General features: G+C 40.7%; 1 protein-coding gene across 1 annotated transcript in view; it reads right to left on the bottom strand.

The window, feature by feature from the left end:
- Positions 1-382: 382 nt before the first annotated feature.
- Positions 383-26,350, bottom strand: part of LOC139561223 (up-regulator of cell proliferation-like) — a 31,488-nt gene continuing 5,520 nt past the window's right edge. The window contains 3 exon segments of the mRNA XM_071378184.1: positions 383-5,744; positions 16,021-16,123; positions 22,679-22,766. Coding sequence (XP_071234285.1) covers positions 1,057-5,744; positions 16,021-16,123; positions 22,679-22,717 — 4,830 coding nt within the window. The 5' untranslated portion in view covers positions 22,718-22,766 and the 3' untranslated portion in view covers positions 383-1,056.

The raw sequence follows: 26,350 nt of genomic DNA on the forward strand, positions 1-26,350 counted from the left end.
TTAGCATGCTAGCTAGCTACACTTGACAGCTGGCAGTTTCCTATTTGTTGTCGTTTCTTCACTCCATGTGGAAATCACAAATTTGTGAATATATTAGGAGCACTGAGGTAACCTGCCACTTTCTTCGAAGGTGGAACCTAAACGAGAATTTCCGCTCTAGGATAGGAATTACATTGAAATAGGGACGGCATTTCCCTCTGGTTTGCACCTTTAAAAACAATGTGATTATTGTAATACCAATACCATTCTAATATATTACATCAAGAAACTTGTGAGAACCTTTGTTTTTATATTACTTTGAGGTATTAACAGACACTAGTAAATATTCATGTAACATTATTAAGTACTACTTTCTTACAGAGAAACAAACATACAAGCAGACTTGAGTATGTTAATTTTAATTAAATGAAATGTGTAGGTACGTTAGACTCTAAGAGAACATTGCCATTTAAATTATGATCCTTTTCAACACTTGACTGAATCACATCAGTATCAGTAATAGGCTAATAACAATGTGTGGTTTGATCCGTAAAACAAAATGAAATTAAAATGTTAACCCTATTCACCACATAAGAACCAAAATATATATATATTTTTAAATATATATAGGAACATTTTGATTCCCAAAACGTATAAGGCATGAATAAAATGCAATGAACATGTACAATTTTGAAACTTGCATTTTGTTTACTTACAGAAGTGAAGTTCTTAAGTATTTAAAAACAGATTTAGCCTCAGAGCCTAGTACCCTAGGTAGACTGATTCACAGTAGGATCAATTATTTAATAAATTGCTTTCCAGCCTAGCAAATAAGACCCACAATATGGCCAGACAAGTATCTAAGGCCAAGTGCAAGACAGATTATCATACCAGCTACCATTCCTTGGCTTTTTTTATTGGTAGATTTCAAGGGCCCATGTCTTGACTGAAAACTAAGAACACTTGTTTGGTGTTTAATCTAAGAATGTTCCATGCAGTCTTTTGAGAAGTATTTATGTGTCGGGACTCAGTCAAACCAAGTTAAGGCTATTGCTCTTTGAGGCAATTTAGAGAATCTCACTGGATGCTAAAAGACTCTTTTATGCTTCTTTCTGCCTGTTCCTTTGAGATCCATTTCCAGGCAGGGGGAATATCTGCAGGCAGTGCACCATACTTTTCGGCAAAGTGCTTGTTGAATTTTGCCATCACAAATTTCCAGTAGTCCGAGGCCTGTATGCTGGCATCCGCAGCAATATGCCAGTCAGGGTAAATGTCCCGGTATTTCCTGTAAGGATGCCACCGTCCACCTGTTGCATAGCATTTGAAGGTGGAATCATTGAACACTGAAGAGGAGCAGATGTCAGTGACAAGATTTCTTGAGCCCTCAAACTCAACACCACCAAGTCCCTTTGGTCTATGTATTGAGGCACAGTGGTTTTTGTGGGCTTCTCCTCCTGCCTCGCACGGTGCCTTGCAGAATGGACACTGCTTCCCGCAGCCAAACACTTTTGTGAACAGCTCGTTCTGTGGCTTGATGTTCTGTCTTTCCAATTTCTTTTTCACATCCTTTGCTTCTTGGAACTCTTCTCTCAGCGACTGTTCCATATCCCCTACAGATATTTTAAGCCAGTGGGCAAATGCTTCCTGTTTGGAATTGTTGAGGACCATGGTGGCTTCCAACGCATCTTGGGGAAGCACAAGCTTCTCTCCTAGGTGCCTGCATATGTCCTTAATGAATTTCTTTATGTTGCCCTTCTCATTCTTCTGTGCTTTAGTGATTGCCTCAGTGATGACACTGATGATCCCTTTGAGTTGACAGTCTTCCAAATCAAACATTTTGTTTCCACGTGAGAAGCGTTTCAAGATTTCATCAAAAATCCAATTCTTGACAAAGCCTTCGTAGTCACAGATGTAGGTCACATAGTTAGCAAAGTTGAATTCTGTCAGTAGTTGCTTCAAGATAGAGTACTGGAAAAATGTCCGAGAGCTGAATTGAAAGGCATTCTGTCCCGTCAGCATTACATCAACAATTTCCATACCCAGGGAACTGGCAACATAGGCTTCTACTGCTGGTTTGAGACACAGGGTAGTGAACTGCTCAGCTTTCTTCTGACACTGATCTTGTCCACTGATCAAGTCTTTGAAGTCTTCCAAGTATTTATATTTGAACTGTTCAAGGCACAAACGAGGATTATTGTCAGTTATGAACTTTTCATGCAGATTCTGGAAGGTCCTGGCTGCAAACCCACAAATGTGCAATTTGATGTTCAGTTCAAATTTGAGGCTTGTGTCAAGTTCTTTGTTGGCATCCAGCTTCTCTTCAATCATGTGCAGAATCTCTTGTATGTATGTTTCATGGTAGTCCGTTTTCTTTTGGACCTTCTCGAACACAAACTCTTTGCATTTGGCTATAAGGTTGTCTGCCATGGCCTGGGTTTTTCTTGTGTGCTCATCCATGTAAAACTCCTTTACTAATCTCTTGAAAAACCCCTCTGGAGTGACTATGAAGGGTTCTTCTCCATGATCTTTAAGTTTCACTTTGTTCAGCTTTTCATTCACTGAACCTCCCTTCTGTTTCATGTTAAACCGGAGCTGGTTGAAAACATCACTTAAAACGTCTTGTGGCCTCAATCCTTCAAAGTTGGAGAGCTCCTGTACGGTTTCCTCTCATACCTTTTCAAATTCTCTATCAAGGTCCTTCTCTGACCGCTCAGAATGGCTCTTTCTGCAGTCCTCAAGTAACCTCAGCACTTTTTTCTCCATCACGGCTGTGTGGTTCTTTTTAATTGTGTCAAGCTTGATCATTCCTTTTCGAATCTCAAAAGCAGCTTCCAGTTTACTCATTATAGAGTTTTCCATCTCCCTTTTGATACCTTTGGTGCTGTTTGCAAAATCCTCTCTGTATCTCTCCACAAGATAGACATGGCCCTCTGTCTGTACGTAGTACTTGGTCAGGTTGTCAAGAATGCTATTCTCCCATTTGATAAGTTCCATTGAGGCTTCCATTTTCAATTTGCTGTGAAAATCCCTCATGTTGTCCATCTGGTATTTCATCGCAACTGTCCCAAAGTTGGAAATCCTTGTTTCAGCATTTGTTGTCCATGTGTGCATGTGCTTTTTGAATGACCATTCCCACTTACTGAACTCAACGCACAACTTCATGTAGGCATCAGCCACCAGGCTGTTTCTGAAGCTGAAGATGAAGTTTTCATACTTCACAGCATTCCAAAGGCTTTTTGTCCACTCCAGAAAGTACATGATGTTCCCAGAGGCCTTGCAGTCCTGGAAAACCTTGATCATGTTCTTTTTGAACTCGTAGACAGACTCGCTGTACCCGGCATTGACAGGTGCCATTGGAGGGTTTCCATGCCAAAGTCCAGGGATGTACCAGTTACCAGTCTCTGGGTTGTACTCCATCACATCTGTGAAGCTTTTGTTCTCTTCTTTTTTTTCCATTCTGGCTGCTGCCTGGGTCATCTCGTTCAATTGCTCCAATAGCATCTTCCGGTCTCTCATGTTCTTGTCGTGTGCCGAGACATCTGCCACGTTCTGGTGGACAAACAGACACTTAGGCTTCTTTCCCACCTCTTTCATTCGAAGAAAAGCATGGACAACAATTTGAAGGATGTCCTTCATGTCGGTCGAATTCTCCATGGCAATATTGACAATTGTGACATCACTCAGCCCAACAACTAGAGTCGCTAGCTCATTGTCGTGCTCATAGCTGTCATTCAGCTGTGCCAGTTCTGGCGACTTCAGTCCTTCTGTGTCGATGATCACTAAGAAATCGCAGTTCAGCTCCTTTTTGAAGTCGTCTTTGACTTTGATGAGAAGCATGAAGGCCCCTCTTGTGCATCTGCCGCTACTGACTGCGAACTGCACTCCAAACATCGTATTCAGTAGAGTGGACTTTCCTGTGCTCTGAACACCTAGAACAGTTACCACCAGGATCTTGTTCTTCGGCTGCACCAAGACATTGAGCTGACCCAGCACATCACTCACCCATCTCAGAGGTATGTTGGACGCGTCTCCGTCCACCAGCTCCAGCGGAAACCCATCCAGAAGCAACTCAGCACATAGTCTTGGCAGGTGCTGCATTTGTTGCCGTGACACTTCAGTTTCTCTGAGTAAGACAGAAGACTCGTAAAGTTGACCCATTTCACGTAGGAAATGCTCGGTTCCCAAAGAACTGTTTGAAATCTGTCTGTCAAGGTCTGCAATTTGTTCTTTGTTTTCAGAGGAGTTCTGGCACTTCTCTTTGTACTGCTCTCTGAGGCAAGACAAGTTTCTATGAGACAGATTGTCCAGGTTCATTCGCATCCATTTCAAGAAGTAGGACCTTTCTAGCCCTGTGCTTGACATTGCATTTATGAAGCAAGTCATTGTGCCTGATATGTCATAGTTTCTCTGCTTTTTCCTGAGTTGTATCTTTTGTGATTGGAGATCACTTTTATACATCTCTATGTTCTGATTCCCAGCTTTCCGCAGTCTGCATTCCTCCTTCTCTAGACGTGCCAGCTCCTTCCAGACCTGTCCTTGCAAGGGAAGCTGACTTTCCTTATACTGGGGTATGTCATGTATGCTTGAAGTAATTGATTCAGCATTTTGCTTTGCACTTTGACATTCTTGGCAGTCCTCGTCAACCAAGATCCCAAGCTCGTGTGCCACTTCAGCCATCTGCTCCAGTGGCATTTTGGACTTTGAACTCTTGATCACCTGACCAACTGCGTTTCGCAGGTTCTTCACAAAGTCGGCATCATTCATCTGTTTGTTCTTCAGGATGACGTTGCTCGTTTTCAAGTTTAGCTCTTTGGCGGTTTTCTTCAAAGCATCAATGCTGAAGCTCTTGCTCTGTAGGTTACCCACTAGAAACAGCTGTGCCTTGGTATGTTGGCTGGTCAGTAGCTTGTACATGGTGTCCAAGTTGTCGAAGAACACAAAGACTGCTGCAGAAGTCTGACAAAGAAAGGAGTACTGGGTCTCAAACAAACTGATGTCCCCTCTTAGATTAGCTACAGCGACAGGTTCACCAAAGATGTCAATGTTCTTGTTCCCACAGGGAAGGTACCAGCTCATCTCAACCAATCCATTGAATATCCTCCTTGGACTATCACCACATTCCATATCATGGTGGACAAACGTATCGTGATACTGTTGGGGATTACTCAGTAGCTTGTTCAGAATCTGTGACTTGGACACAGAGCACTCACCCAATCTGACAAAAGAGACCATGGGGAGGTCAGAGAGAACAATCCTGTCTTCAACAAATCCTCTTGGGTCTGACAATGAATGAGGTCTAAACTTCTTGACAATATCTCGCATTGCCCAAATCATCAGCGTGCACTGTTTTGTGTCACAATTGGGGAGAAGCAGGGGCACAGAAAACTGACACATTGACATTTTCAAGACCATCTCTTGCTGCAGAAAACCATTAGAGCACAGAAAGAGAGCAGTAACAATGTCTAAGGGGTTTACCACATTACTTGAGTCCATGTTATCAACCAGACTCTCCAGATCTAGGTCTATGTTGCAAAATGAAGCATCACAACTTGCCTCGCCTCCTGATGAGGTACATTTCACACTCCTTGCAGTTACATTAACCATCATTAACCTCTTCAGGAAAGTCCATGGTAGGGCTGAGTGAGTCTGAGCGGGTTCATCTGTGACGGTCTTTTCATCAATCTGCAGCACGTTGCTCAGGGTGAGCTTCTCTGTGTAGTGTTGCTCCAACCCCAGGTCCAACAGCAAGCTCTCCAGGTGGGTTTCTGTGGGGGGAAAGACAGAGATATTTTTGTGCTATGTTCAGGTGAATTTAATAAATATTTTTTAAATTAAATCTATAAAGCACAACCCTTATTTTATAGATGACATATCAGAACAGGGGCAGACTGGCCATCTGCCATTTCGAGAAAATGCCAGCTGGTCCATTTTGAGCCCAGTGGGCCTGTCTAATTATCATTATCTGGCTTATACTGTGAGCCTCAAAGAATTATGAAAAAGAAAACACTAATATATCTTAATTAGATAAGTATTCACCCCCGAGTAAATACCATGTTAGAAACATCTTTGGCAGCATTTACAGCTGTGAGTCTTTTTGGGTAAGTCTATGGGCTTTGTACACCTGGGTTGTACAATATTTACCCATTCTTCAAGCTCTATCAAGTTAGTTGTTGATAATTGCTAGACAGTCATTTTCAAGTATTGCCAATGATTTTCAAATAGATTTAAGTCAAAACTTTAAGTTGGCCATTTTGGAACATTCAACGTCATCTTGATAAGCAACTCCAGTGTAGATGTGCCCTTGTGTTTTAGATTATTGTCCTGCTGAAAGGTGTATTTGTCTTCCAGTGTCTGTTGGAAAGCAGACTGAACATGGTTTTCCTTTAGGATTTTGTATGTGCTTAGCTCCATTCTGTTTATATTTATCCTGAAAAACTCCCCAGTCCTAGCCGATGACAAGCATACCCAAACAGGATGCATCTTTTGGAATATTTATCTTCTGTAAGACTTCCGTCTTTTCACTCTGTCATTTAGATTAGTATTGTGGAGTAACTATAATGTTGTTGATCCATCCTCAGTATTCTCCTATCACTGCCATTAAACTGTTTTAAAGTCACTATTGGCCTTATGGTGAAATCCCTGAGTGGTTCCCTTCCTCTCTGGCAACTAAGTTAGGAAGGTAGCCTGTATCTTTGTAGTGACTGGGTGTATTGTACACCATCCAAAGTCAAATTAATCATTTTAGGCTCATGTTAACCACTATTATTGCACACAGAGTGAGTCCTAGTTAAAACTTTTATATGAAGAACAATTCTCATTTAGAAGGCAAACATCTCATTACATTTTACCACAAATAGTTTAATATTGACTCATTCATTTTATCCAACATATAGATGTAAATCTGATAATTGAAAAGTGTACACAAACAGAGATACAGTAATGTGGGTTTCCTGTCCTTCATGAGATCACCAAATGAAACACACTCGTCATGACTGTCCCTTAAGGGTCCACGGCCACATTCTCAAAAATAGAAATATTGTTTAATTATTCAAACTTTTGATGTCCAAAGGTCTCTCTGTGTTCCACAGTTTACATTCCAATCTCAAACACTACAGAGCATAGGGGCAGTGTATTTTACGACTGACTTACAGCCGACTTCCCGCTCTACCCCTCTATGAGAGAGAGCACGCTGTAGAGCAGACCCAATGTAACCTGATCCTTCTGACCGTCACAGGAGAGTTATGACAACTCTGTACCGGTACCCCCTGTATATAGCCTCGCTACTGTTATTTTACTGCTGCTCTTTAATTATTTGTTATTTAAATTTTTTACTTATCTATTTTTTTACTTAACACTTATTTTTCTTAAAACTGCATTGTTGGTTAAAGTCTTGTAAGTAAGCATTTCAATGTAATGCTCCTGTTGTATTCGGCGCATGTGACAAATACATTTGATTTGATTTGATTCAAGAGAAGAAGGCAAGCCTTGAAATGAGTGTTGAGAAAGCCGCAACAGTTGAAAAATAAACTAAAAAGTTGAAGGGTACTGTTAATGCTATCGAAGCTGACGATAATGAACCTAAAAAAAGAGAGCAAGTTGTTAACTACTCTAGGATAGGTGGGACGGCCAAAATCCAGAAAAAATGGAGCGCGCCAAATTCAAAAATATTACTATAAAAATCAATCTTTCATGAAATCACACATGAAAGACACCAAATTAAAGCTACTCATGTTGTGAATCCAGCCAACATGTCTAATTTCAAAAAGGATTTACGGGGAAAGCACACCAAACAATTATGTTAGCTCAGTACATAGCCACAGAAAAACACAACACATTTTCCCAGCAAAAGATAGTAGGAACAAAAACCAGAAATAGAGATAAAATTAATCACTAACCTTTGAACATCTTCATCAGAAAACACTCATATGACATTATGTTACACAATACATTTATGTTTTGTTCGATAATGTGCATATTTATATCCACAAATCTCGGGTTACATTGGCGCCATGTTCAGAAATGCCTCCAAAATATCCGGAGTAATTACAGAGAGCCACGTCAAATAACAGAAATACTCATCATAAACTTTGATGAAAGATACATGTTTTACATATAATTAAAGATACACTGGTTCTTAATGCAACCGCTGTGTCAGATTTTTTTTAAACTTTAGGAAAAAGCACACCATGCAATAATCTGAGACGGCGCTCAGATAGTAACAACATTTCTCCGCCATGTTGGAGTCAACAGAAATATGAAATTACATCATAAATATTCCCTTACCTTTGATTATCTTCATCAGAATGCAGTGCCAGGAATCCTAGTTCCACAATAAATCGTTTATTTTGAAGCTTGGCATTCAGGCCAAAGAGTTCAATCTTGGTTTTATCAGACCAGAGAATCTTTTTTTTCATGGTCTGAGAGTTTTTAGGTGCCTTTTGACAAACCCCAAGCGGGCTGTCATGTGAGGAGTGGCTTCAGTCTGGCCGCTCTACCATAATGGCCTCATTGGTGGAGAGCTGCAGAGGAACTCTAGAGCTCTGTCAGAGTGAACATCGGGTTCTTGGCCACCTCCCTGACCAGAGTCTTGGTGGTTCCAAACTTCTTCCATTTCAGAATGATGGAGGCCTCTGTGTTCTTGGGGACCTTCAATGATGCAGAATTCTTTTTGGTACCGTTCCCCAGATCTGTGCCTTGACACAATCCTGTCTCGGAGCTCTATGGACAATTCCTTAGACCTTATGGCTTGGTTTTTGCTCTGACATGCACTGTCAACTGTGGGACTTTTTTATAGACAGGTATGTACCTTTCCAAATAATTTTTATGGAAACCCAAAGTAATCATACCTATCCGCCCCAGTGACTTTCCATGGCGCCTTTACACATAACAGTTGAAGTCGGAAGTTTTAGTACACTTAGGTTGAAGTCATTAAAACTCGTTTTTCAACCACTCCACAAATGTCTTGTTAAAACCTCTACGGACCCCCCATCCCGGATCCGGGATCATCCTCATCAAAAAAGCTGACTAGCATAGCCTAGCCTAGCGCCACAGGGATATCATATAATATAATTTCATGAAATCACAAGTCCAATACAGCAAATGAAAGATAAACATCTTGTGAATCCAGCCAATATTTCCGATTTTTTAAGTGTTTTACCGGGAAAACACAATATATATTTATGTTAGCTCACCACAATAGCCAAACACACAACGCCATGTTTTCACCGCCAACATAGCTTTCACAAAACCCACAAATAGAGATAAAATTAATCACTAACCTTTGAACAACTTCATCAGATGACAGTCTTATAACATCATGTTATACAATACATTTATGTTTTGTTCGAAAATGTGCATATTTATAGCTACAAATCCTGGTTTTACATTGTGAATACGTCGCCATAATGCACCAAATAGTCCGGAGAATTTTTGGACAGTCACGTAATCTAACCGAAAAACTCATCATAAACTTTACTAAAAAATACATGTTGTACAGGTCGCAGTTGCAAATGAGAACTTGTTCTCAACTAGCCTACCTGGTTAAATAAAGGTGAAATAAAAATAAAGAAATAAAATGAAATATACACTGGTTCTTAATGCAACCGCTGTGTTAGATTTTTAAAAATAACTTTAGTAAAAAGCACAGCATGCAATATTGTGAGACAGCGCCCACCAATTCTCCGCCTTGTTGGAGCCAACACATACCACAAAAATACGAAATAACATCATAAATATTCTCTTACCTTTGATGATCTTCCATCAGAATGTAGTGCAAGGTGTCCTAGTTCCACAATAAATCGTTGTTTTGTTTTAGAATGTCCATTTCTTCTGTCGAATTAGCAACTTTGGCTAGCATTGTGGCGCACACGTGTCCATCAAGTCTTGGCGCATGGAACGAAAAATTCCAAAAGTCACAATAAACGTTGAATAAACTGGTCAAACTCGGTTGAAAATCCATCTTTATGATGTTATTATCATATGTATCCAATAAAGTCCGAGACGGAGCATTTCGTCGTGTATACCTAACGCATTTCAGAAGACAATGTCGTGTTCCCTGGTGCGCAGCTGAATACTGACAATAGGGCGGACCTGTCACTCCAAAAGCTCTCATTCGGTCTCACATCAAGCTAGACACCCCATTCAACATTCTACTGCCTGTTGACATCTAGTGGAAGGCGTATGAAGTGCATACAGATCCATAAATATAAGGCAATTGAATAGGCAAGCCCTGACACAGAGCCCCATTTTCAAAATTTTCACTTCCTGTTTGGAAGTTTGCTGCCAAATGAGTTCTGTTTTACTCACAGATATAATTCAAACAGTTTTAGACACTTCAGAGTGTTTTCTATCCAATAGTAATAATAATATGCATATTGTATGATCTAGAACAGAGTACGAGGCCGTTTAATTTGGGCACGATTTTTTCCCAAAGTGAAAACAGCGCCCCCTATTCCCAAGAGGTTAGTTTTGGCAAGTCGGTTAGGACATCTACTTTTTGTTCCAACAATTGTTTACAGACAGATTATTTCACTTACAATTCACTGTATCACAATTCCAGTGGGTCAGAAGTTTACATACACTAAGTTGACTGTGCCTTTAAACAGCCTTTAAACAGCTGGAAGATTCCAGTCAATTGGAGGTGTACCGCTTTGCCGCGTTGCCGCTTGCTATAGACCACCCTCTGCCCCCAGCTGTGCCCTGGACACCATATGTGAATTGATTACCCCCATCTATCTTCAGACCTCGTGCTGCTACATGACCTAAACTGGGACAATCTGGACCCCCTATTTCTAAAACTATCTGGCGAAATTGTTGCAACCCCTATTACTAGCCTGTCTTTCGTATCATCTGAGATTCCCAAAGATTGGAAAGCTGCCGCGATCATCCCCCTCTTCAAAGGGGGAGACACTCTAGACCCAAACTGCTACAGACCTATATCTATCCTACCCTGCCTTTCTAAGGTCTTCGAAAGCCAAGTTAACAAACAGATTACTGACCATTTCGAATCCCACCGTACATTCTCCGCTATGCAATCTGGTGTCAGAGCTGGTCACGTGTGCACCTCAGCCACGTTCAAGGTCCTAAACAATATCATAACCGCCATCAATAAGAGACATTACTGTGCAGCCGTATTCATCGACCTGGCCAAGGCTTTCGACTCTGTCAATCACCACATTCTTATCGGCAGACTCAACAGCCTTGGTTTCTTAAATGACTGCCTCACCGGCTACTTCTCTGATAGAGTTCAGTGTGTCAAATCGGAGGGCCTGTTGTCTGGACCTTTGGCAGTCTCTATGGGGGTGCCACATGGTTCAATTCTCGGGCCGACTCTCTTCTCTGTATACATCAATGATGTCACTCTTGCTGCTGGTGATTCTCTGATCCACCTCTACGCAGACGACACCCTTCTGTATACTTCTGGCCCTTCTTTGGACACTGTTTTAACTAACCTCCAGACGAGCTTCAATACCATACAACTCTCATTCCGTGGCCTCCAACTGCTCTTAAATGCAAGTAAAACTAAATGCATGTTCTTCAACCGATCGCTGCCCGCACCTGCCCGCCCGTCCAGCATCACTACTCTGGACGGTTCTGACTTAGAATATGCGGACAACTACAAATACCTAGGTGTCTGGTTAGACTGTAAACTCTCCTTCCAGACTCACATTAAGCATCTCCAATCCAAAATTAATCCAAAGTTAAATCTAGAATCGGCTTCCTATTTCGCAACAAAGCATCCTTCACTCATGCTGCCAAACATACCCTCGTAAAACTGACCATCCTATCGATCCTCGACTTCGGCGATGTCATTTACAAAATAGCCTCCGACACTTTACTCAACAAATTGGATGCAGTCTATCACAAGTGCCATCGGTTTTGTCACCAAAGCCCCATATACTACCCACCACTGCGACCTGTATGCACTCGTTGGCTGGCCCTCGCTTCATACTCGTCGCCAAACCCACTGGCTCTAGGTCATCTAGAAGTCTTTGCTAGGTAAAGCCCCGCCTTATCTCAGCTTACTGGTCACCATAGCAGCACCCACCCGTAGCACGCACTCCAGCAGGTATATCTCACTGTTCACCCCTAAAGCCAATTCCTCCTTTGGTCGCCTTTCCTCCCAGTTCTCTGCTGCCAATGACTGGAACGAACTGCAAAATCACTGAAGCTGGAGACTCATATCTCCCTCATTAGCTTTAAGCACCAGCTGTCAGAGCAGCTCACAGATCACTGCACCTGTACATAGCCCATCTGTAAATAGCCCATCCAACTATCTCATCCCCTTACTGTATTTATTTATTTATCTTGCTCCTTTGCACCCCAGAATCTCAACTTGCACATTCATCTTCTGCACATCAACCACTCCAGTGTTTAATTGGTATATTGTAATTACTTTGCCAACATGGCCTATTTATTGCCTTACCTCCCTTATCTTACCTCATTTGCACACACTGTATATCAACTTTTTCTACTGTATTATTGTATTATGTTTGTTTATTCCATGTGTAACTCTGTGTTGTTGTATGTGTTGTACTGCTTTGCTTTATCTTGGCCAGGTCGCAGTTGTAAATGAGAACTTGTTCTCAACTACCCTACTTGGTTAAATAAAGGTGAAATAAAAAAAACAAAAAAATAAAAGAACCTGTGGATGTATTTCAAGGCCTTCCTTCAAACTCAGTGCCTCTTTGCTTGACATCATGGGAAAAAGACCAAGACCTCCACAAGTCTGGTTCATCCTTGGGAGAAATTTCCAAACGCCTGAAGGTACCACGCTCATCTGTACAAACAATAGTACGCAAGTATAAACACCATGGGACCACGCAGCCGTCATACCGCTCAGGAAGGAGACTCATTCTGTCTCCTAGAGATGAACATACTTTGGTGCGAAAAGTGCAAATCAATCCCAGAACAGCAGCAAAGGACCTTGTGAAGATGCTGGAGGAAACAGGTACAAAAGTATCTATATCCACAGTAAAACGAGTTCTATATCGACATAACTTGAAAGGCCGCTCAGCAAGGAAGAAGCCACTGCTCCAAAACCGCCATAAAAAATCTAGAATACGGTTTGCAACTGCACATGAGGACAAAGATCGTACTTTTTGGAGAAATCTCCTCGTCTGATGAAACAAAAATAGAACTATTTGGCCATTATGACCATTGTTATGTTTGGAGGAAAAAGAAGGAGGCTTGCAAGCCGAAGAACATCGTCCCAAACATGAAGCACGGGTGGCAGCATCATGTTGTGGGGGTGCTTTGCTACAGGAGGGCCTGGTGCACGTGACAAAATAGATGCATCATTAGGAAGGAAAATTATGTGGATATATTGAAGTAACATCTCAAGACATCCGTCAGGAAGTTAAAGCTTGGTCGCAAATGGGTCTTCCAAATGGACAATGACCCCAAGCATACTTCCAAAGTTGTGGCAAAATTGCTTAAGGACAACAAAGTCAAGGTATTGGAGCGGCCATCACAAAGCCCTGACCTCAATCCTATAGAAAATGTGTGGGCAGAACTGAAAAGCGTGTGCGAGCAAGGAGGCCTACAAACCTGACTCAGTTACACCAGCTCTGTCAGGAGGAATGGGCCAGAATTCACCCAACTTATTGTTGGATACTTGTGGAAGGCTACCCAAAACGTTTTAACCCAAGTTAAACATTTTAATGGCAATGCTACCAAATACTAATTGAGTGTATGTAAACTTCTGACCCACTGGGAATGTGATGAAAGAAAGAAAAGCTGAAATACATAATTCTCTCTACTATTATTCTGACATTTCACATTCTTAAAATAAGTGGTGATCCTAACTCACCTAAGACTGGGAATTTTTATTAGGATTAAATGTCAGGAAGTGTGAAAAACTGAGTTTAAATGTATTTGGCTAAGGTGTATATAAACTTCCGACTTCCAACTGTACCCCTGCGCGCTCTGTCATTGTGCTGAGACAACGCAGAGGAGATACAGATTTTGCAACAACCTGTCACTCAATCATTTGGATCTTTTTGCTATTTATATATAGGAACATAAAACTAAAACTGAGGGGCACAAGTTTCAACTGAGGGGGCTAAGCCCCCTTTTGCCCCCTTGTGGAGCCGGGTAAGGTTCACACATTATCGCAGGAGTCATACTTGAATAAAAGTAAATATAGTCTACCTTAATAGAAAATTACTCAAGTAAAAGTTAAAGTCACCCAGTAAAATACTACTTGAGTAAATGTCTAAAAGTATTTGGTATTAAATATAATTATCAAAAGTAAATTAAATTGCTCAAATAATATACTTAAGTCTCAAAAATAAAAGTATAAATAATTTCACATTCCTTATATTAAGCAAACCAGACAGCACAATTGTCTTGATTTTTTAATTTACGGATAGCCAGGGGCACACTCCAACACTGACATGATTTACAAAAAAAGCATTTGTGTTAATGAATCCGCCAGATGAGAGGCAGTACGGATGACCAGGGACATTCTCTTGGCGAGTGTGTGAATTGGACCATTTTCCTGTCCTGCTAAGCATTCGAAATGTAACAAGGACTTTTTGGTGTATGGAGTAAAAGGAAAATGTACGGAGTAAAAAGTACATCATTTTCTTTTTAACCTTTATTTAACTAGGCAAGTCAGTTAAGAACAAATTCTTATTTACAATGATGGCCTACCCTGGCCAAACCCTAACCCGGACGACACTGGGCCAATTGTGCGCCGCCCTATGGGACTCCCAATCATGGCCGGTTGTGAAACAGCCTGGAATTGAACCAGGGTCTGTAGTGACGCCTCTAGCACTGAGATGCAGTGCCTTAGACTGCTGCATCACTCGGGAGCCCTATAAGAATGTAGTGGAGTAAAAGTGAAAGTAGTCAAATATATAAAATAGTAAAGTACAGATCCCCCCCAAAAATTACTTAAGTAGTAATATAAAGTATTTTAGTTTAGTACTTTACACCACTGCATTCTAGTCAACACAATGCGCCACAACAATCTCGCCACAGTGAGACGGCCGCATGCGGACCCCCTTTTGTAGGCCCTCGGATCTTTATTTGTATTGTTTTGGAACTCATTTGGGTAATTAACTTATTGTTGAGAGATAGAATAGTAGTAAACACAAGGTGCAATTTCGAAATTAGCTTGTGCATCAGAAATGTTCTTTTTTTGTCAGCCACAGTCACTGAATTAGTCCATGTCAGCTAAACATTTTTAGATTGGTAAAGCCCAGGGATACCCAGGGATGGGCAACTGGCGGCCCGCCGTTTTGTAGCCCTGCGGATCAATTTCCCAAAGAATAATTATAAATAATTTAAAAAATGAATTGGGGGGGAACTTAGTCGGGGTCTTAACTTACAGTTGAGAGTTAGAATAGTAGAACACTAGGGATGTGCACCTTTCCCTTTGAAGATAATTTGATACGTACAGTACATTTAAATTGAGAAAATAAATGCATTAAAAGCATTTATGTGAAGCTTTGTGATTTACAAGGACAATTTGATGTTGGACAACAAACTTTAAATCATGCTTAAGACAGATGAAAGGCGGCGTTTGTACTGGTGGGGTTGGCGGGACTTTTAAATACATCATGACTAGGTCACAGAGAGGAAGTTTCCATGACACTCTGCAGCGCTGCAGTGCATCATGGTCTCATGGCCTATTCCCAGGACCTAACCATTATATGTGGGTTTTCAAGTTTAATATTATGTTGTTAAGAATATCATAATTCACTGTATAAGTTATGAATGTTTCTTTTTGCTCAAAGTTTTCAACTGCCTGTATATATTAGAGCTATTGATACTCACAGACTCTAATCTGCTGCAAATAAATGAAGAGATTTACATTTCAAGTACCACCAGCAGAGCTATTGAAGTAAGGGGCCATGTTCAGTACAAAAAAACGATGTGGAAGGATGCAGATAGAAATGCCATGAATAGAGTTGTCGTGATTCCTTATTCTACATCCCAGAGAGGCATGTTCTTATACAGAATAAATGTCTATCTGAAAGCTGGCCAACGTTGTGGCCTGCTGAACATGGCCCTGTTTAGGTGTCTGTTTAATACCTGCTACGGCAGCATCCATTGGTTGAGCTGGCTCAGACTTTAGACCGTCAGTTTGTGCTCTCTGAGATGAATCCTCTTCTTCCCCAAGGTATAAGTCACAGTCCTGCAAATGAAGAAAAAAAATCCAAGATTTAACAAGTTAAAATGAATGGTTTAATCTTTTGAAATGTCAGCCAATCAAATCATTTCAGAATTTCACACAGGGGGCTCTTTGAGACAAAATCAGGGAGACTTTTTTCAGCTGAAAATGTTATCTAGTCTGTATTGTCACATGCTATTCCCACCTGGAAGCGGGAACTATGGAATGTCTATCCCAAATTGCCCCACTCACTCTTTAACAGCGACATTACTGCCCCTCGAGCCAGGTCTAACTCTTGAGGACTTCTTGTTAGTTCATTTTGTGGGCTGAGAGAGGAGATAGCTTTTCCTTCTAACACAAATAATACTTGATAAAATAAATAACCATCAGAGTGATACAAATACAGCAGTTCGGTCAATAGTCCGACAAGATACAATTTTCACTTCTAGTAAGCTATAGTAACAATAAATGTTATGCTAACAGCATTACTAGCTCCCCAGCTTGTAAGAAAAACTCTCAGAATACTGTCTAGATCTTTAGCATCAAAAAGAATAATGAATGAACAAACGAATAAGAATAAAACTTCTATCAGTCTACTCCTCCATTTTATAATCAAGTTGGGCCACATAGTATGGAAACCATGCTCAGTGTTAACCACACTTCAACTTCTCCACCAATTTTAAAGTAATCAAGAACAGCTATAACAGAGCTGGGCGATAAATTGACACGTTTTGCTATAATGATATCAGCGATAAATCATGATTCATTATTTTTGAGAGAGGTGATAGTGATGGTTGATATGGACAAAAAGTAATATCGAAATTAATATAACTATTTTGCTCAATAACAAATACAACAATCCCCCCCCAAAATGATGGACAGTTACTTTACATTAGGGGCTGTAAACACATGTTTTCTAGTGTCAAGTAAGACAACTGAGATGGCAGCCTATGATTCCAAAAATGTAATATTTCATCTAACATATCCAGGAAATGCATGACTGATATTTTTATGTGAAACCTGACAAAATAGGTTCCAGAATTATCAAATGTATTTTTGGCTTTCAGAGAATTTGCCAACATCTTTGTGCATATTGGGCTATAGGCTATACTATTCACTACCTGAGGCGGTGGGAACTCAAAACACTTAGGGTGTTTTCCCATAATAGTCCTCTTTAAAATAACTGATCTCAGTCCTCTTTAAAGTGAACACTGAGGTATTTATTTTTTGCAAAAGTACTCAGTTCTCTTTGTATTCACACTGCCCTTCCCCTTTAATGAGGACTCAACTCTTCTGCCAGTCCACTTCACCTATTTTGTGGACTGAGTCCTCTTTGCATTCACATTGCTATGTTTAGAAAGGAACCAAGATCTTTTTTTCAACATGCACTCTGGGTTTTTACAAAGTGCAGGACAATCCATTCAATCAGAACGTGTTATTGGACAGATTTTAATTCAAATATGAGACATAATAATTGTAATCAGAAGATACTATTAGCATGTACATTTGATTGGTAACAGAATAAATAGAATAACTGTTGAATAAATAATGCTGTAATTGAAAATTGACTGCCCTTTTAAGAGCTAGAATAGATTTTGTACCCTATGTTGTGATTCTCACCAAATATCCACTATTCAAACCCTGCAATCAATAAACAGCTTATGACGCTCTCTTAACCTATAGTCACATATTGCAAGCAAATAATCTGAACAAAAACTCCACACATTTGGGAATTTCTGTAAGTCTTTGACAATTGCTAATCAATATCCAAAAACAGCACTTTTTTTCTGCAAACCTGCACATCATTTTCTTCTCTCTTTTGTGATTCCAATGTAAGGGGTTATGGCAGGGGAAACGGTGTTGCAGTAGTCTAGTGTGTGGTGTGGGAATAATGACAAGCGAACATGGGGAGCTTTGCGATCTCATTACACTAAAAAAAGGGAGCCGGACAATAGAATTCCGGCTCTCAGAATTCCGGAAAAATGTGCTGTCTGGTTTGCTTAATATAAGGAATGTGAAATGATTTATACTTTTATTTTTGATACTTAATGATATTATTTGAGCAATTTAATTTACTTTTGATAATTATATTTAATACCAAATACTTTTAGACATTTACTCAAGTAGTATTTTACTGGGTGACTAACTTTTACTTGACATTTTCTATTAAGGTAGGCTACATTTACTTTTACTCAAGTATGATTCCTGCAATAATGTGTGAACCTTACCCGGCTCCACAAGGGGGCAAAACGGGGGCTTAGCCCCATCAGTTGAAACTTGTGCCACTCAGTTTTAGTTTTATGTTCCTATATATAAATAGCAAAAAGATCCAAATGATTGAGTGACAGATTGGCGCAAACTCTGTATCTCCGCTGCGCTGTCTCAGCACAATGACAGAGCGCGCAGGGGTACAGTTGAAGTCGGAAGTTTACATACACCTTAGCCAAATACATTTAAACTCAGTTTTTCAGAATTCCTGACATTTAATCCAAATAAAAATTCCCAGTCTTAGGTGAGTTAGGAACACCACTTATTTTAAGAATGTGAAATGTCAGAATAATAGTAGAGAGAATTATGTATTTCAGCTTTTCTTTCTTTCATCACATTCCCAGTGGGTCAGAAGTTTACATACGTTCAATTAGTATTTGGTAGCATTGCCATTAAAATGTTTAACTTGGGTTAAAACGTTTTGGGTAGCCTTCCACAAGTATCCAACAATAGGTTGGGTGAATTTTGGCCCATTCCTCCTGACAGAGCTGGTGTAACTGAGTCAGGTTTGTAGGCCTCCTTGCTCGCACACGCTTTTCAGTTCTGCCCACAAATTTTCTATAGGATTGAGGTCAGGGCTTTGTGATGGCCACTCCAATACCTTGACTTTGTTGTCCTTAAGCCATTTTGCCACAACTTTGGAAGTATGCTTGGGGTCATTGTCTATTTGGAAGACCCATTTGCGACCAAGCTTTAACTTCCTGACTGATATCTTGAGATGTTGCTTCAATATATCCACGTAATTTTCTTTCCTCATGATGCCATCTATTTTGTCACATGCACCAGTCCCTCCTGCAGCAAAGCACAACATGATGCTGCCACCCGTGTGCTTCACGGTGGGGATGGTGTTCTTTGGCTTGCAAGCCTCCCCCTCTTTCCTCCAAACATAACGATGGTTATTATGGCCAAACAGTTCTATTTTTGTTTCATCAGACCAGAGGACATTTCTCCAAAAAGTACGATCTTTGTCCCCATGTGCAGTTGCAAACCGTAGTCTGACTTTTATATGGCGGTTTTTGGAGCAGTGGTTTATTCCTTGCTGAGCAGCCTTTCAAGGTATGTCAATATAGGACTCGTTTTTACTGTGGATATAGATACTTTTGTACCTGTTTCCTCCAGCATCTTCACAAGGTCCTTTGCTGCTGTTCTGGGATTGATTTGCACTTTTCGCACCAAAGTACGTTCATCTCTAGGAGACAGAACGCGTCTCCTTCCTGAGCGGTGTGACGGCTGCGTGGTCCCATGGTGTTTATACTTGCGTACTATTGTTTGTACAGATGAACGTGGTACCTTCCGGCGTTTGGAAATTGCTCCCAAGGATGAACCAGACTTGTGAAGGTCTACAATTTTGTTTCTGAGGTCTTGGCTGATTTTTTAAAATGTTCCCATGTCAAGAAAAGAGGCACTGAGTGTGAAGGTAGGCCTTGAAATACATCCACAGGTACACCTCCAATTGACTCAAATTATGTCAATTAGCCTATCAGAAGCATCTAAAGCCATGACATCATTTTCTGGAATTTTCCAAGCTGTTTAAAGGCACAGTCAACTTAGTGTATGTAAACTTCTGACCCACTGGAATTGTGACACTGTGAATTATTAGTGAAATAATCTGTCTGTTAACAACTGTTGGAAAAATTACTTTTGTCATGCACAAAGTAGATGTCCTAACCGACTTGCCAAACTATAGTTTGTTCACAAGAAATTTGTGGAGTGGTTGAAAAACTAGTTTTATTGACTCCAAAGTGTATGGACTTTGGAGTCCAACGTGTATGGACTTCTGACTTCAACTGTATCTGATATTGGCAGAAAGCTTAAATTCTTGTTAATCTAACTGCACTGTCCAATTTACAGTAGCTATTACAGTGAAAGAATACCATGCTATTGTTTGAGGAGAGTGCACAATTTTGAACATGAAAAGTCATTAATAAACAAATTAGGCACATTTGGGCAGTCCTGATACAACATTTTGAACAGAAATACAATGGTTCATTGGATCAGTCTAACACTTTGCACTTACACAGCTGCCATCTAGTGGCCAAAATCTAAATTGCACCTGGGCTGGAATAATACATTTTGGCCTTTCTCTTGCATTTCAAAGATGACGGTACAAAAAAATACAAAAGAACGTGTTTTTTTCTTTGTATTTTCTTTTACCAGATCTAATGTGTTATATTATCCTACATTCCTTTCACATTTCCACAAACTTCAAAGTTTTTCCTTTCAAATTATACCAAGAATATGCATATCCTTGCTTCAGGGCCTGAGCTACAGGCAGTTAGATTTGGGTATGCCATTTCAGGTGAACATGTTTAAAAAGGGGCTGATCTTTAAGATGAGTTTTCACAAAGAATTAAGCGAACTGCACTGAGTTCACAAAAATGGTCTGAAAGGGACCAAGTGTGAAAACACCCTTAGCTAGATTGCTAACTCTAAATATGATATTGTTGCTAGATAGCCATGTAGGCTACTTTATTAATCTATCAGTAAATGTAGACTAATGTCCTACAAAAACTTTCAAGCGCTAGGCCTAGGCTACTTGATGTAGGCCTATTCACTGCAAATGGCGCACAAAACCATACTAACTACAGCCTACTCCGGTTGTAAAGTGGTGCCATGAACTCAATATTAAAGAGGTGATGAATACATGATATACTCACAGAAAGCTGTGACTCTCCTCTCTAGCACAACAGTAGTTGGTTTGAAAGCTGTATTTTTCCCACAATAGCATTTTGATCTTTGAAAGCTGTATTTTTCCCACAATAGCATTTTAATCAACGGTCATATGCTTGTGCTTCTCAGAATGCATCTCTCCCTCATACGTGCGGACGGTGGGGAGAGGGAGTCAGCAGCCGACAGCATAACAGGGACAGCCAGATACTTTCAGAGCAGAAATTAACATAATGCAGAGGCTATTAAAGCTGACCAAATAATGTTTTTTGAACAATTTACGGGAGCGTTGTGTAATTATTAAAAAAATTAAACATTGAAAATTACTGATGTACGCTAAATGCTTCAGTAAGAGGAAGGCAATGTCAGTGCTGGTAATTTTCGGTTTATCTTCTCAGGTCTACTATGACACTAACCACACCACATTAAAGCAATAAGGCACAGGGGCATGTGGTATCAGGCCAATATACCACGGCTAAGGGCTGTTCATACACACAACGCAGCGCAAACTGCCTGGATACAGCCCTTAGCCGTGGGATATTGGCCATATACCACAAACCCCCGAGGTGCCTCATTGCTATTATAAACTGGTTACAAACGTAATTACAACAGGAAAAATAAATGTTTTGTCATACTCGTGGTATACGGTATTGCATACCACAGCTCTCAGGCAATCAGCATTCAGGGCTCAAAACCCCCAGCTTAAAACTACATTAGTCATTTAGCAGACTTACAGGAGCAATTAGGGTTAAGTGCCATGCTCAAGAGCACATCAACAGATTGTTCATCTAGTCGGCTCACGGATTTAAACCCACAACCTTTCGGTTACTGGCCCAACGCTCTTAACCTCTAGGCTAAGATGTAATCGTTTAACCATCAGTTACCTATAGAAAAGTGTTTAGAACACGTCAAAACAGAACAGCTCAAACCAAGCTAAAACTTTAGCTCATCGGGTTCAAACAAGGTAACAAGACACTTGTCAAGCTCGGTCTAAATAGAGAGTCTATTAGCAATGTTCAGCATTAAAAAAGTCAAAGGCAGGAAGCAGTATAGCTCATTTCAACAGGAAGCTACACGCACACAGGCTCAGCTCGCCTCCACGCTATTGCCCTCTTTTTCAGCCTTAGCAGAGTTGCAAAAATGGTGTAACAGAAAGGTGCAGATGATGATGGCACCAAAATAGCCTCTCTTTTTCTCTGCCCATCATCTGTCCATCTTCACCAACATGGTCAGATGACCAAGTTAACCAGCAGTGAGGCCTCTCCTTGCTGCTTCTCCAGACATTTTCCAGTCCCTTTTCTCTCCACCCTCCTCTCAGTCTCTGGGCAATAGACAACTTTAGCCTCTGCTCCGTCTGACTGAAGGGGTATCCTCGGTGGTGCTATAGTTTTACACGATCTTGACAGTATGCAAAGCATCTAGCTATCTGAACAAATATGAATGCCCTCCAATCTGGACACTGTCCTCCTGTACCTATGTAAAAGCATCAAAAGTATTTCCTTGATTGCTTGCATTCAATCTCCTTTCCTCCTTTCTAAAAATGCATCAGAGATCCATTGCATTGCATTTAAGGAAGGGGGTGAGGTGAGAGGATGTGAGGAATTGAGGAAAGATTTAAGGTCAACCCCAAGTGTCACAACCTACCTCTTCATTTATATCCATTAGCAGGGTGCCTTCAGCCATGCCACTCTTACCCCGGTTCAAAAGTCAAAAACTTTCACATGGCCAGGATCTGAAATAAGTATGGAATAGATAAGTTAACCAATGTAACAATGCTAATTAAATAACCTTAGGATAAAAAAACAGCATACATTTCTGTTACAAGTGTTGGTAAAAACATTATTAGATGCTTTATTGTAAATTGTATCTCACTGAAGAGAGAAAGCACTAGATCTGACCTTGTTTTACTGATCTTAGATTATATAATACTATTCCCCCCTAGATTTGGAGATGGTAGGCTGATCCTAGATCTGTGTCTAAGGGGAACTTTAACTGGGCCGCCCCAAAATGACATGGTAAAGGAGAACCACTATTATCAAATGAATTAATGATCTGGAAATGGTATGTTATTGTGGCACTCATGAACCATTTTGCCAGAATTTACTTCACTGACAGGTAGCAGTATGACAAAATACCCAGCTAGCACATTTGGATCCTTGGAAGTTGAGGGAACGTACATTTTTGCTTTCTCATTGGTTCTGGGAACGACGGCATAAGTTTCCTGACCGATTAAAACGGAACGTTTTTTTAAAGCTTCTGAGAACGAAAGTAGACATTTAGCCTGTTCTGGGAACACTAATTGTTTGGTTGCAGGGAGGCTCTGCGAATGTTTTACTATGGTTCCCTGAAAGTTTTCCTGGGAGATTTCATTAACATTCGGAGAATGAAAATTATAGGTTATTTGAAGATAATTAATAACGTTATGAGAACATGTTTCAATAAGACTTTTAATAACACTGGTAGCTTAGTTTGGGTTAACTGTTTTGAACTCCAAGCACAGATAGGACACATGGAACTTCATTTGGTTAGGCATTAATAATGCAAAAAAAATGTTTTATTGTGGCACATGGTCAGTGAGATTCAAACCTATGATCTTCTGTTTCCTATTCATGGAATTATTCCACTCCGCCACCAGGATGGAGTTAGCATGCCATCTTTTTTTAAAACTTATATAAAGCCATTAATTTTTGTCTATTTAAACAAACCCTATTTCAAAGGAAACAAGTACTCATTAAGATCAGGTGTGGCCAATAATTGGACGAAGCCAACACACCTGAACACACTTAACAAGATCGAGGCTAGAGAGTTTTATTGAAGCTGAGAAAGGAATGTATGTTTTTAAATAACATTCTTATAATGTTACTAATGTTTTCTTGTGGTTTATGGTAAGTTTCTTAATGTCCCGAGAACATGACTTTCAATAGAACCACAAGGAAACCCGCAGAAAATGTTATGCTGAAGTACTGAAATTCCCACAGAAGAACGTTGTTTCTTAACATTCTCTGAATGTTCTGAGAACACAACTTTAAATATAACCATGAAGAAACCTGTAGAAAGTGTTATGCTGAAGTAATGAAATTCCCACAGAAAAGCGGTTGTTTCTTAACATTCTCGGAACAATTTGAGAACATTGCTTTATATAGAACCATGAAGAAACCTATTGGAAACATTATGCTGAAGTACAAATATTCCCACCTAAGAAACATATGATTCTCAGAACGTTATGTGCTAGCTGGGTATTCTGCACTATTCCCAGAACATTGTGGGAAGGTTGTATTCTGGGAAAGTTGTATTTACACACTAACCATAGGACAACCATGGCTCTTACCAAGCTCGAATAAGCATATGGTTCTCGGAGTGTTAACGTTATGTGCTAGCTGGGTACTAACTTACCGACGGAAACGCACGAGGTATCTACAAACATACCTCCATCCTATGCTGCTACCGATAGCCATATACCCGGCCAGCTGTCTGGATCGCCACGACCCCAACCAACCTCTACTCACTGGACCCTTATTGATCACTCGATTAAGCATGCCTCTCCTTAATGTAAATATGCCTTGTCCATTGCTGTTCTGGTTAGTGTTTATTGGCTTATTTCACTGTAGAGATTCTAGCCCTGCTCACTATACCATATCCAACCTCTCAGTTCCACCACCCACATATGCGATGACATCACCTGGTTTCAATGATGTTTCTAGAGACAATATCTCTCTCATCATCACTCAATACCTAGGTCTACCTCCACTGTATTCACATCCTACCATACCTTTGTCTGTACATTATTCCTTTAAACTATTTTATCGCCCCCAGAAACTTCCTCTTACTCTCTGCTCTAGTAGCTCTAGGCGACCAATTCTCATAGCTTTTAGCCGTACCCTTATCCTACTCCTCCTCTGTTCCTCTGGTGATGTAGAGGTGAATCCAGGCCCTGCAGTACCTGGCTCCACTCCTATTCCCCAGGCGCTCTCTTTTGATGACTTCTGTAACCGTAATAGCCTTGGCTTCATGCATGTTAACATTAGAAGCCTCCTCCCTAAGTTTGTTTTGTTCACTGCTTTAGCACACTCTGCCAACCCGGATGTTTTAGCCGTGTCTGAATCCTGGCTTAGAAAGACCACCAAAAACTCAGACATTTTCATCCCCAATTACAAGATTTTCAGACAAGATAGAACGGCCAAAGGGGGCGGTGTTGCAATCTACTGCAAAGACTGCCTGCAGAGTTCTGTTTTACTATCCAGGTCTGTTCCCAAACAATTTGAACTTCTACTTTTAAAAATCCACCTCTCTAAAAACAAGTCTCTCACCGTTGCCGCCTGCTATAGACCACCCTCTGCCCCCAGCTGTGCTCTGGACACTATATGTGAACTAATTGCCCCCCATCTATCTTCAGAGCTCGTGCTGCTAGGCGACCTAAATTTGAACATGCACAACACCCCAGCCACCCTACAATCTAAGCTTGATGCCCTCAATCTCACACAAATTATCAATGAACCTACCAGGTACCACCCCAATTCCGTAAACACGGGTACCCTCATAGATATCATCCTAACAAACTTGCCCTCCAAATACACCTCTGCTGTTTTCAACCAAGATCTCAGCGATCACTGCCTCATTGCCTGCATCCGTAATGGGTCAGCGGTCAAACGACCTCCACTCATCACTGTCAAACGCTCCCTGAAACACTTCAGCGAGCAGGCCTTTCTAATCGACCTGGCCGGGGTATCCTGGAAGGATATCGATCTCATCCCGTCAGTAGAGGATGCCTGGTCATTTTTTAAAAATGCCTTCCTCACCATCTTGAATAAGCATGCCCCATTCAAGAAATTTAGAACCAGGAACAGATATAGCCCTTGGTTCTCTCCTGACCTGACTGCCCTTAACCAACAGAAAAACATCCTATGGCGTTCTGCATTAGCATCGAACAGCCCCCGTGATATGCAACTTTTCAGGGAAGCCAGAAACCAATATACACAGGCAGTTAGAACAGCCAAGGCTAGCTTTTTCAAGCAGAAATTTGCTTCCTGCAACACAAATTCAAAAAAGTTCTGGGACACCGTAAAGTCCATGGAGAATAAGAACACCTCCTCCCAGCTTCCAACCGCTCTGAAGATAGGAAACACTGTCACCACCGACAAATCCACTATAATTGAGAATTTCAATAAGCATTTTTCCACGGCTGGCCATGCTTTCCACCTGGCTGCCCCTACCCCGGACAACAGCACTGCCCTCCCCTCTGCTACTTGCCCAAGCCTTCCCCATTTCTCTTTCTCCCAAATACAGTCAGCTGATGTTCTAAATGAGCTGCAAAATCTG

The sequence above is a fragment of the Salvelinus alpinus genome, chromosome 31 (assembly GCF_045679555.1).
Source record: "Salvelinus alpinus chromosome 31, SLU_Salpinus.1, whole genome shotgun sequence".
Classification (NCBI taxonomy): domain Eukaryota; kingdom Metazoa; phylum Chordata; class Actinopteri; order Salmoniformes; family Salmonidae; genus Salvelinus; species Salvelinus alpinus.